The sequence below is a fragment of the Akebia trifoliata genome, chromosome 8 (genome assembly GCF_017979445.1).
Source record: "Akebia trifoliata isolate Shusen 1 chromosome 8, ASM1797944v1, whole genome shotgun sequence".
NCBI lineage: Eukaryota > Viridiplantae > Streptophyta > Magnoliopsida > Ranunculales > Lardizabalaceae > Akebia > Akebia trifoliata.
The window spans coordinates 33,344,606-33,357,421 of NC_141382.1; the positions used below are offsets into that span (position 1 = coordinate 33,344,606).

General features: G+C 34.7%; 2 protein-coding genes across 2 annotated transcripts; both read right to left on the minus strand.

The window, feature by feature from the left end:
- Positions 1 to 4,795: 4,795 nt before the first annotated feature.
- On the minus strand, positions 4,796 to 5,152 carry LOC147396560 (uncharacterized). Its single transcript, XM_086450142.1, has one exon. It carries the CDS (start codon positions 5,150 to 5,152, stop codon positions 4,796 to 4,798), a length of 357 nt encoding a protein of 118 aa, XP_086306268.1.
- Positions 5,153 to 11,564: 6,412 nt separating this feature from the next.
- On the minus strand, positions 11,565 to 11,906 carry LOC147396561 (secreted RxLR effector protein 161-like). The gene is made up of 2 exons (XM_086450143.1): positions 11,805 to 11,906; positions 11,565 to 11,693 (listed from the first exon to the last, which is right to left on the minus strand). Exons 1-2 carry the CDS (start codon positions 11,904 to 11,906, stop codon positions 11,565 to 11,567), a joined length of 231 nt encoding a protein of 76 aa, XP_086306269.1.
- Between the last annotated feature and the right edge of the window lie 910 nt (positions 11,907 to 12,816).

A 12,816-nucleotide genomic window follows, 5' to 3' on the forward strand; every position in this document is an offset into this window, starting at 1 on the left:
ATCTGTTATATAAAAATAGATTAGAATCTAACTTCTTTACTTGCTTTCTATGTTGTGAGTTTATTGCCACTAAGAGGGTCCTATCAAGAGCTTACCTGCAAGGATCCCCTCAAGTGGGACTCTCTTAAGAGAGTTTTTGGGTACTAAACGTGTCCCAAACCAGTTGGATACCCAGGCTTGAGGGAATCTAAATTTAAGACCATCAAAGCCCTTCACTTTTCTTGTGTCTCAATCGTAAAGCCTTGGCCCAAATGGACTAACTCGTATCCTCATCCCACATAAGGTCCATCACGTACTCAACCCATGGCAATCAAACCTCCATCATTAATCCTAATCGGGTTCTTAGCTTGAATTGACCTAATTTAGGTCATCCCATCATTCCATTGGTCCATATACCACCCGATCCACGTTGGATCCATCTCAAAACAATGAAGTTTTCCGCCATTGTGAGAACTAAGTTAGGTTCTCCGTCAACCTCAAACCCAAAATGGGTAGACCTCCTAAATTTTGCCTATCCAAGATCGAATGTATCATTAGTCCAAATCGGACCTATTCACCATCCTCCATCCATACCGAAGTAGTGTTTATCACTAACCTTCTCCATCATATTCCATGAACTCAAGGTTCTCAAACTCCCACCCTAATCAAATTCACTATATACAGTCGACCCTAATTGGGTGCATCAACTATGTTCGACCCTAATTGGGTCCAGTACCCAATTCAAATCCGACCTTAATTGGGTCAACTATCCAAATTCAAACCCTAACCGAGTCAACTACACAAGCCATTCGACCCTTATCGAATCCACTATCGATAATTCGGCCCTAATTGAGCCTACTACCCACATTTGACCTTAACGACGTCAACTGTCCATGTTTCATTTAATCAAGTCCGTTTCCACCATTCAAACCTATCACTTTTTTTCTCATCAATGTGGTCATGTTAAACCTTGTTTTAACTCAAATTCAGTTTGTGGATTAACTAAGTCTCATACCTATCTTCTTATTCGTGTTTAAGCACCATGAAGGATCAAAACCAAGAAGGATCCTTAGACTAAAAGTATGATCAAACTATCAAAACCCCGGCTCCGTGCCGATGAACATCCATGTAGATAAACATCGGTTCCGTGCCAAAAAACCCCTCGTTCCGTTCTAAGAAACCTCCAACTTCGTGTTGATAAACCCTGGTTCTATGCGATAAAACCCTTGGTTCCGTACTGATAAACCCCAACCCCAAATCGATGAACCTCCAACTCCCTACCGATAAACCCTAATTTTGTGCCAATGAATCCTCAATTCTATGCTGAGGAACATCCAGTTCCGTGTTGATAAACCTCCGACTCTATTATAATGAACCTTCAACTCAGTGCCAATAAACCTCCAACCCCGTGCTGATGAACCTTCATAAATTCAATATCATTCTTTCAAACCCAATCAAGTGCTTTTTTATTTCAATTTTAAAAATGTTTTTTAATTTAACCTAATAAACTATCATGCATTCTATTGTAGACAAGCCATTTTGCACTTGCCTGATTAATCAATTTGTCAACTCGATTGCAATGGTTCCCGATGATGGACGAATATTCTAAAGTTTTTTTATTTATTACTAGATGTGTTTCCAAAGTTTGGATGAGATATTTTAAACAAACAAATTTACAACAAAACCTTTATAGAAAATCCAAATGAAATTTACTCTCTTTGGACTTAAGAGTCTTTCACTTACCTAAGGTCTCACCAATCATGATGATCAAGAAGGTAGGATTGTAAGAGGTCCTAATTTCTAGAAAATTCTTTAAGGATGGTAGAATGATCTTAGGTATTTGGATTTGAGTCAACTCTTAGAGAATTAAGCTAGATGGCATGTAAATATGGATGGGGGCTTTGAGTATTAATGTCATCCAACTTAACTAACTCTCTAACAACCTAAGGTTAGTTTAATCTTTATTCACAAGTTTTAGATAATTCTATGGGTTGGGCAAAATTGTCAAAACCTCTAGAAATTGGTCTAATTACATTGATTCTTCTAAGATTGAGAATAGACTTAGGGGGCATAAGTGTAAATTATCTAGATTAGGTTCTAACAACTTAAGGTTAGGGTAGTAATTACACTCATGTGGGGATTAAATTAACTTAGGGTCTACGTTAGAAGAAAGAGAAAAATTTATAAAAGAGCATTGGTGGTGGGTTTGTTATGAAATTAAACTAAGGGTAAAAAGGCAAAAATGAAAGTTTCTTTGAGGAAAAAAGATTTAAAAAGGGTTGAATGCACATGAGACTTCTAACTACACAACAAAACTGGCCTTAGGTGACCAATGGCTAGTGCAAAATTTCCTTCTAGTCATTGGTCACCTTCATACCAAGTGAAAAATCCTTCTGGCCATTGGTGACCTATGGCCAAGCTAAAAAATAAGCATGGCCGTTGGTCACCTTCATACAGTGCAATTTCTCTTTTGGCCATTGGTCACCTATGGTCAGGCTAAAAAATAAGCCTGATCATTGGTCACCTTCATACTGAGTGAAAAAAATTACAAAAATGCCATTATTTATTAGCTCAACATTTGGTTCTTGCAACCATTTAAAAATAGACTCGAGTCACATCCTTTCTCGGAAGGTCTTTAGTGTTCTCAAACTCAATCTAGACAAAAATGAGGTGTCTACAACGACAATGACTGGGTTATGTCATTTTTTGAGGCATACCTGTGAGCCATTATATTTGTGTTATGTAATTATACTTGTAATTATTTGACATGAGTAATATCTGTACTTTTAAAAAATTGAGTAAATGTGAAGTGAAACATTATTTTTATGAAATTCTTTTTAAAGAAATTTGCTCTCTATTCAGTACCAACTTACCAAATTTTACAAATCACGCTCGGTATGTACATACCGAGTCTTACATATAAATTTTGATAAAGGTCACCGATCATAAACTTTTAAATTTAAACTGTTTAGTATTTCGTTAGATACTTGCATACCGAAAGTTGTATTAGGATCTCAATAGATAATACCGAATGCTATGTACAAAATTCAATACTGAATTATCGAACATACTTAAAAAATAAATTTTAAGTGCTAGTCAACCTATAAGACTTACAGTAACATAAAGATTATGTTTATATAGAGCAAATGTAGTTAATTGGCATATCTTATATACCATAATAAGAAATCCTAGAGGTTTTCCCTAAAGGGATAAAAAAAGATAATGTGCCTAAATCATACAAGGATAAGAACAAAATGAAAGTTTCCTTTTGGGTGTAATCATTCAATTTAAGTTAGCATTGGAGATGACAATGAAAATTTAGGTTTAGATATTCATTCGGTAGTTAGATTTGGGGTACCCAATAGGTGTGTATAGTCATTTGTTTTAAAGAAAATAGGTGTGTAGATAGTCCTTTCAAAGTTGAGGTCGGTATTGCAAGAAAGTGGGTGCAAATGACCACTTTGGTGTGTGCAAATAGGCACCCCCATTGTAAAATTCTCCAAGTTAGGCTCTAGGAGATCAAATTGGTGAATCCACGAATTAATTGGGGATGTATAGAATAATTATGAGTGATTGTTTGCTCACGGCACAATAGCAACTTGATATGCGGCACAAATAATGTAGATAATAAGAGAGAATTTCTCTCTCCTATCCTCAGAAAAAAAAAAAAAAAAAAAAAGGAAATTTCCTGATTTGATCACCTTATGGCATTCAAAAACATGAGTAGAAGCTATGGGATTGTAGAGAAAGAAATTCTATGAATTTTTAAAAGATAATTAAAAAAAAATTTATTCTTCACAATTGAATTTTAATTTTGGGTGTTCAGTAGCCATTTATTTTCAACATTTTGAATCAAACTTTAACATATTATTTTTTTCAAATTTTTTTTTTCTTTTGAATATGAATTTTTTCATGAAATCTACACGTATGTCATGTTAGATTGTCAAAGTTGTAATGCACGTGGGTACAATGACCCCATTTATGATTTGAAATGTAAAACAATAAAATTCATGGATAGAGGACGGGCGTGTGAGAGAATTTTCCTCTCAATGCTTACATCATTTGTGCCATCTATCAAGTGGTTTTTAAACTCGTTATCTTGTCTCGTCTCATTCAACTTTGATACTGAGTCGTCTTAGACGAGTTTTCCGATAAGTTTGAGACGTCCCATGAGACAAATCAAAAAGTTGAACGTAAGTCGTAAATCTCAGTCAAAAAATGACTTTGAGAGTTGGTCTCGTTAAACTTTGATACCGAGTTAACTCGGGCAATACGTCTCGGCCTCAGACGAGTTTAAAAACCATGATCAAGTGACTATTTATTTTGCAGTGAGCAAAAAAAAAAATCACTGGAATAATTATGAAATATGATTATAATTTCCCCTTCACCCTCAAAATTTATTTTCTTCAACACTAAAAGTCAAGAACAGCATAGGCTTTTCAAGGAAGTTAAAAATGGGTTTTGATTATTAAAAAAAAATATTCTAAAGAAATCATTTCTATATTTTATTTAAATTCTCGATGAAACTTTCAAAATTTTGTTTAAACAAACCAAATTGAACCCCCACGAAATAATTACCGAATCCGAACTTTGTTACGATAGATAAAATTTATGGCTGATCTAGTAATTCTTCAAAATACAGAAAACTGATGCAGAATTACAAATACAGACTACAAAAACGAAGTTAAATAGGCAAATTAAATTGTACATATTAAAATAACTTAGAACAACCCAAAAAGACTTCACATTACTAGTAATGAAGATCTCACCTTTTTTGTTTAATTTATATATATCCTTCACTCAAGGAATTTTGTACTCAAGACTTGATGTTCCTTGCACAACCTGTAATTACTTCACATCCTCTACTGTAGTGATTTGCCTCTCTAGGGTTATGGCAGTTGTAGTAAGAAGCACCAGGATTAGAACAAGGAACCACATCTTTCTTCAGTGTCTCATAGCTTATATATTTCTTTTGCATCATCAAAACTCTCCTATTAATCTCTGAATCCATCTCCATTTCTGTCTCCATCTCCATCTCTATCTTTGTTTCCCTTTCATTGCAAGATTTCCTCACTATTAACTCTGAATCATTTATGTTCAATGAATTAGATTCCACATTATACACAATCTTGCAAACCAAAAGAAGTAGACCCAAGTAGAGATTCTTCTTCATTGAGAGTAATTTTCTTGTTTTGACCATTTTTTTTCCTCTTTTTTTCTTTTATCTTCCTTTCTCTGCTTTTCGGAGTGGGTTTTTTTTTCTGTGGGAGACAGATAAGAAGATAGTGTGGAGTGTGGGGTTGGCTCTCAAGTCTCATCACCTGATACAACTGTCTTTGTGTGGTTTTTAATGCCAGACCACCAACCCCCATTCAGTAATTTTTTTGCCAGCTTTCACAAGGGCCCCACTGTGCTTTTGGAATCACTTGAGTTTTTCATCTTTTATGATCACGCGTAATAAGATGTAAGTTTTTGGTAAAATAGACTTAGACACCAAGGCATAGACTCACAGCATTTGAGTAAATAAGAGCTGCTATTGGCACACCCCCAACTTTTAGTTAATACACTTTAATTAAAATAAAGAAAATAAACAAATGATTGAGAATAACTAAAAGTTGGGAGTGCCAATAAAAACTCACTCTTTTTATTTTTTTTCTTTTTTCTAGATTTCTTATGTTTTTTATTTAGAATGAGCGTAATCATAATTTTAAATAACTATTGAAATTATTTGAATGAGTGCTATATTGTTGAGATTATAATTTGAATCCAACCTTTGTAATGTTTGAAGAGTGTTTTAATCTTTAATTGGAGTGTAATAAGTAAAAGGTGGAGTGCTAATAGTAATTGTAAAAAACCACTAGAAGAGTAGTCGAGTGGTAGTACTTCAAGATCAAGGGGTGTGCTCCCCTTGTGGTCTCAAGTTCGATTTCCACCAGTTACTAATATCAGTGGGCACGAACCACAGGATTAAAATCCTATTTCGCAAGTTGTGTTCGGGAAGGAGGGAATAGTTGATGCACACAAGCTGGCCCAAATATCCTTCTAATAACTAAAATAAATAAAAATTGTAAAAATAAAAACATTTTAAGTAGGTGCTCTGAGTATAAACAGTGGATGCAAATTGAATGATCTTAAACATAAGGGTATCCGGCCCATTTGGGAGGTCCACGTTGTTCATTTGGTGGTAGGGTCTTATGGGCCACCAATTTGTCCAGCTCAACTTTCATGGACAAGATGAGCCAATGAAAATGTACAGATTCTTGATCAGAGGTGCAGGTATTCAAATCAAACATCCTGACCAGTGCACCCAAGGTGACGCGAATAGTCTTTTTCGATGCTCACCGGAAGCAATCATAATTTGGAGCAAAGAAGAAAATGGTTACCGAGGCCCATTAAGTGGGTATTGCAAATCCGACATTTCAATCCATGATAATTCTATGATAGTCTAGGTCAAAGTTGAACTCTGATAGATTTTAATTCAATAGCCGAAGTAGAAGTGATTTTATTGAGAATTATTGGAAGATGATTACTTATCTCATTAGGTTTATATAGATTCAAAATATTCATGAATATAGAAAGACAATCAATCAATCCAATATAATATTCTTAATCAATCTTAATTGATACAAATCTAAGATCTTCAAGATATGTGATGAGATACATCATAGTATTGATATAATGTAACTTTATCTTGTCCAATTATATATACGGTTTGAGTCAATTTCAACTCAAGAACTCCCATAACTCATTGAAGGAAGGGATGAATTGCTGTCATGGTTGATAATGCCAAACAAATCATTTTTTGTAGGATTATTTGGATGAAATTTAAATTGATTCCATATGGGCCTTAATTAACATGAGATTTTTTGGGTCTTATCTAGGCTATTCATAGAGGTGATTTTTTAATTCTTTTTTAATTTTATTATTATTATTATTATGGAAAATCAATCAAAAAAATACAATTTGCACAAATATGGACTATGTTGTCAATTGATATTAGTTTGTCTCTAGATCTGAACTTTCGATGGTCATGTATTTATCAACCAAAAAAAAAAAATTTAATTGGTGTTGGTAGCATGTTGGCTACAAGGATTTTCATAATATTAGATTTTGGCTCCAAAATAGTTGGATTAATATTTTGCAAATTTGATATCAATAATTTCTTAAGCTTGAGATTTTATTTTAAATGATATAATTTGCTATTATCAATTTAGGATGAATTTTCTCACCTGGTTGGTATTGTCATTTAGTAGTATTTTAGGCCAAAATATAGAATTCACCAAAAGAAAAAGAAAAAAAAAATTAAAAAAAAGTTTCAAATAAGTATACTTTTGAAGAATATGAGTTCTTTAGATGAAAAATGTGTACATAGTATCAGATGGTGGGTATAGAACCACACCATTAACAATCTTACTACGACTTCTTAAGATCAAGAGGCTGCTGCAAAAAAAGATAAACACAAATTATAAGATCAAGATATCTTAGTAACTAAGTAACATGAAAATGAATATGTATTGTTAATGCATAAAGGTCACCCCAATTGAACTTAGTACATCACATAGTATCCTTTGGATCCATGGCATACCATTTCAATATTAGAGAATACTTAAATAAACTCTTCAACACACTTATAAGAATGCTCTAAACAAAAAATATCTATATCAAGGTCGGAACCATCGAGGCTATTTATAGAGTTTTGAGGCTAAAATGAAAGTCATTGAGAGCGTGAAGAGACAAGGCCAAAATTCTTATCAATGATAACTTACTGTAGCTAGAGATTCTCCTCACCACATAAAAGTTAAAAAATGATGTACAAAGTCGTGATAGATCTTCCACGTGGCATCCTCCGCTAGTAAGCCCTACCACTTGGTGATAGCTTTACTCTTACGTTTGAAAATTCCACCATCAAGTGTCTTGCTTGGAGTACATGGTTGAACATAAAGATCAACAATTGGAGGTAAAATAGTCATTGCAGGCACACCCACAGCAAACTTCTTTTTCTAGAGTGAGACATGAAATACATGATAGAGTTTGGATAATGGCGATTAATGGAGATAAGTTTAATTTACCTAATTGATACTAATTGAACTTAATTGATGCAAATCTAAATCTTCAAGATGTGTGATGAGATACACCATAGCATTGATATTTTGTATCTCGTACACATTATTATAATGCACACACCTTATCTCTATTAGAGATAATGCAGGCTTATAGAAAATCGAACCAACATGCTTCTCAGCTTGAAAGGGCCCATAAAAATGTGGAATGAGTTTGTGAGGTCCATGATCACCCAAAGAATATTGATTATAAGATTGGAGGTGAAGAAATACCCAATCACCAAGTTCAAAGATACGCCAGTTGATGACGATCGACAAATTGTTTTACATTGTTTTGGGCTAAAAGAAGATTATCCTTGAGTAACCGAAGTGTTTAATTGCGGTCACACAATGCCTTGTCCACAACATGAACACTTGTTGAATCTAAAATATATGTGTCGATGTGTTAAGGGAGATATTCATAAACAACTTGAAAGAAAGTCATTTTGAGAGAGTAATGAAATGATGTTGAAAGCACCTCGACAACTTTTTCATGTTAAAAGGTAGGTATGTAATTGAATTGGGGATTTTCTAGAAGTTAGGAGTTGCCACCTAGTTTAGGTCTAGGAACCATAAAAATAACTCCAAACGGATCCGGATTGGTCTACGAGTAAAAAACTAGGGTAAGAGGTCAAATTATGAATTTCGGAAGGTATTAAGCATCGAACCTGTCCAACCAAGACGGTCGGTCTCTACTACAATCCAAGACTATCCTATGGTTAACAGGCGAAAACTACCTAAGTCAAACCTAAAGTCAACTAGAAGACTATGGTCAAAGATCAAGGTGAAGTCAATGTCCAAAGGTCAATCATCATTATCACCTTATGTCAAGTTAGCAAATTGAGTTTGGTGGGCTGAAACCGATAATTAGGAGAAGAGTGGGCGTGAGACAAGGGTATGTGGGTGTGAGTCGAGGGTCCATGGGTGTGAGCCAAAGAGGAATGAGCGAGAAAAAGGCTACTATTAGGAAATGTCGAGAGTAAATGAACGAGAAATAAGTTGTTGTTAGGTAAGGCCAAGAGTGAATGAACAAAAAGGAGAGGGTTGTTGTTGTGTGGTGTGTAAGTGATTGAACAAAAGGGATGGGTCGTTGTTGGGTGTTAATGGAGGTAGTGGAGAGTGGCGTTAGGGCTACAAACAGAGGTGGTGGTGGCAGTGATAATGGTAGAAAGCGAAGGTGTTGATGGTGGTGATAATGGCAGAAAACAAAGGTGTTGAAAGTGAGGTTTGATAGGATGTTTTAATGGCTGAAGTCATGAGGTAGAGAGGGTGTTTTGAGGATGCTGAATCGAAAAGAAAGGGGTGGCTTTAATGGGGAAGATGATTTGAAGAAGAAGTTTCCTCTTTTCTTCCTTTCTTCTTCCTTCTCATTTTTTTTTTCTTTTCTCTTATTTTCCTAGAATTTTTCTGCATTTTTTTTTTGTTTTCTCTCAATTCTTTTTCTAATCGATCAAATATGGGGGGAATGGTGTTAGTTTTATAGAGAAGGGAGAGGAGATGAGTCCTAGAAGGACTCTTTCCCTCTCTATTAGGATTTAGGGAGCATACCTTTTTAGTCGCAGTGGATATCCAAATCTTGAGTTGTGTCTCGTTGAGTCGATCACCGGAGATCGAAAATCCAAATACCCATCACGTCGATACTGCTAGAACAGTCGTTGTTTCCACGCCTTAAACCCTATGGTCTTTTTTATAGAAAACTAGAAAATTGTCTACTTAGAGAGAAGAAATTCTTTTGGGAGAATCTGATATTCTATATTCTTTTTGTTGTATTTTTCACGTCCCCACAATCTTATCTATTTATAGAGATAAATATTAGAAAAGAGATTACAATCTCCTATTATTAGAGGGACTTAACCTTATTAGGACTCTGACTCTAAGAGGAGTCCTAATACGTGATATACATAGATTGGGTCCACATGGACGTCCAAAACAACCAACATCTCTCACCTGTCCATGGTATAACTCAACAATTATCTCCTCATCTCAAGTTATGTATGTATTTTCTTCATATAAGGGAATAAGGTGTGCAACCATCGGAAGTTTGACCTCCGGAGAGAGCATTATACAAAGTTTCTATCTAACTGACAAAACACATCTCATCTCTTATAATTTGCATATGCCCTAAACTTATTTGACCACATCGGATTGACCATTTTTTAAATCTTCATGAGCCTAAGCTTAGATCAATGTTCAACCCTGCACGGAATGCATGAGTTTTTTTTCTAAAAATAAAATAATTTGTAAATCTATACATTTAATTGAATATACAATATATATTAAAAAAAAATTGAAAGTAGAGATATCAGTGCTGGCACAAGCTCTAATCATTGTGTACTATCAATCATTAAAATGTGATGCCAAATAATCTTCTTCAAACCCTCATGTTGCTTAGTGTTGGTTAAGTTGCCTTCCTAGTCATGTTCCATTAGACTTTATCAATCTTAGTCATACGTAACGTGCTAGAGTTAGTAAACATTGACCTCTACTTTACAACATAGTTATTAGTCACTAAGGGCACAATAATTATCTAATTATTTAAAATGCTCACACAATAAGAAAACATGGAATCATTCACTTTCTCATATAGGTAATAATAAAGGTCAAAAATAAATAGCGCTCCTTAAGAGTTCGTCAACCTCAACACCATATAGATCTAAGTCTAGTCGTACTATGGGCATCTAACCTAAACTTTCTAATCCAATTGCTTACCAAAGTATTTGATTAAAGTTCACATCCGGCTTTCTCAGACTTTATGATTTTACAAGTCTATGAATCATAATCGATTCCTATGAATCTCATCTCGACAATATTCGAGGTGAGATTAATACAATTATCAAGTTCGCAATCATTGTGCCTTATAAATTGGTTTAACCCTTAAGGTTTAATTGTTTATATAATATCTTCCTGCTTGCAGTCTATGTGCTAGGACGATCATTGTGTGAATGAATGACCTTAGCTTAATGACGAAAAACAAGTTCATGTTTAAAAAACATAGTAAAAAATGTATGGGCATAAGATAATCCAAATAGAATACAATATAATGACGATTTAATCAAATGGAATGAATAAATATATATAAAATATTCAGTAATGATAATAAAATAAGAAATTTATTACAATCACATATCAACACCTACGAAGTCCCAAACTCTTAACATGAGTATGATAAATGTCTCGGGGAATAGGTTTAGTCAGAGGATCTGTTACCATCTAATCTGAAGAAATATGTGATAATACTACCTCCTTCTACGCAATCATATCTCGAATGTAGCAGTAGTGAATGTCGATGTGCTTCGATTTTCCATGATATTTAGGATCATTTGCATATGCTAGTGTTGCCATGCTATCACAATACAATGATACAGGATGTGAGGTACTATGCACTATACTAAGTCGAATAAAGAACATTCTCAACCACAAAACTTTTTGAACTGCAGCACTACATGCAATGTATTTTGATTCCATCGTGGATAATGTTACACAAGATTATTTCTTGCTAGACCAAGAAACAACACCACATCCAAGCAAGAATGCATAACCTAATGTGAATCTACGCTCATCTAGATCACTAACCCAATCCGCATCACCATAGCCATGTAATCGCAAATCTGCTCCCTGGTAACATAGTGAATAATCTACAGTTCTACGCAAGTATCGAAAAATTCTCTTTATTATCTTCTAATAAGTAGTTCCTAGATTATTTTGATAACGACTGATCAATCTTACTGCAAAGTAAATATCCGATCGAGTACACATCATAGCATACATCAGACTTTCAATTGCATTTGCATAGGGCACTTGTGCAATCTTTTCCTTCTTTGCACCCATCATAGGGCAAATACCAAGATGTAAGGAATATCCCTATTGGACTGAAGTGTCTATAGGTTTACAATTTTGCATATGAAAACGCTTGAGCATTCTTTTAATGTAAGTCTCTTGAAACAAACAAAGAAGTCTCTTAGAATGATCACGAGTGGTCTTAATTCCAAGTACAAAATTTACTTCACCCATATCCTTAATTTTAAAATTTGAAGATAACCACTTCTGAGTAGCGATAATCAACTCCATATCATTTCCAACCAACAGAGTGTCATTAACATACAAAGCTAATATTAAGAAACTCTTTTTACTACGTTAAACATACACACAATGGTCATCTTCCATCATCGTAAACCCATTTGTAGTAATGGCTTGATGCAATCGAAAATACCATTGCCTGGATGATTACTTCAAATCATAAATGGACTTTTTAAGCTAGTAGATTTTGTGCTCATGTCCTTATATTTTGAAGCCTACAAGTTGATCCATATAGATCTCCTCATCCAAATCTTCATTAAGAAATATTGTCTTAACGTCCATCTGGAAGAGTTCTAAGTCTAAATGTGTGACAATGGCTAAAATGAAACGAACGGATGTGAGTTTCACTACTAGTGAGAAAGTCTCATCATAGTCAATACTCTCTATTTGGGTATATCCTTTTGCAATCAGACGGATTTTATACTTATCAATAGTTTGAAAGCGCCCTCGATCCGCGGGGTGCGCGGATCCGCTTTTAGACCTTGAGGTTTGGGAGTCGCCACCTAGTTGTTAAGGTCTAGGAACCAAACTAACTCTAAAAAAGGTAAACTAATCTACGAAAGAGAAAAAGAGTCCGGGGATCACGTTACGGAGTTGGAAGGTGTTAGGCACCAACCCCGCCCGGCCAAATCCGGTCTCTACTAACTTCCCAAATAAATCA

Excerpts from the sequence above, each read along its gene's own strand:
- LOC147396560 (XM_086450142.1), bottom strand. The coding sequence starts at position 5,152 with ATGAAGAAGAATCTCTACTTGGGTCTACTTCTTTTGGTTTGCAAGATT.
- LOC147396561 (XM_086450143.1), bottom strand. The coding sequence starts at position 11,906 with ATGGGTGCAAAGAAGGAAAAGATTGCACAAGTGCCCTATGCAAATGCA. Across the intron at positions 11,694-11,804 it reads GATCGGATATTTACTTTGCA|GGAGCAGATTTGCGATTACA; the intron begins GTAAGATTGATC and ends CTATGTTACCAG.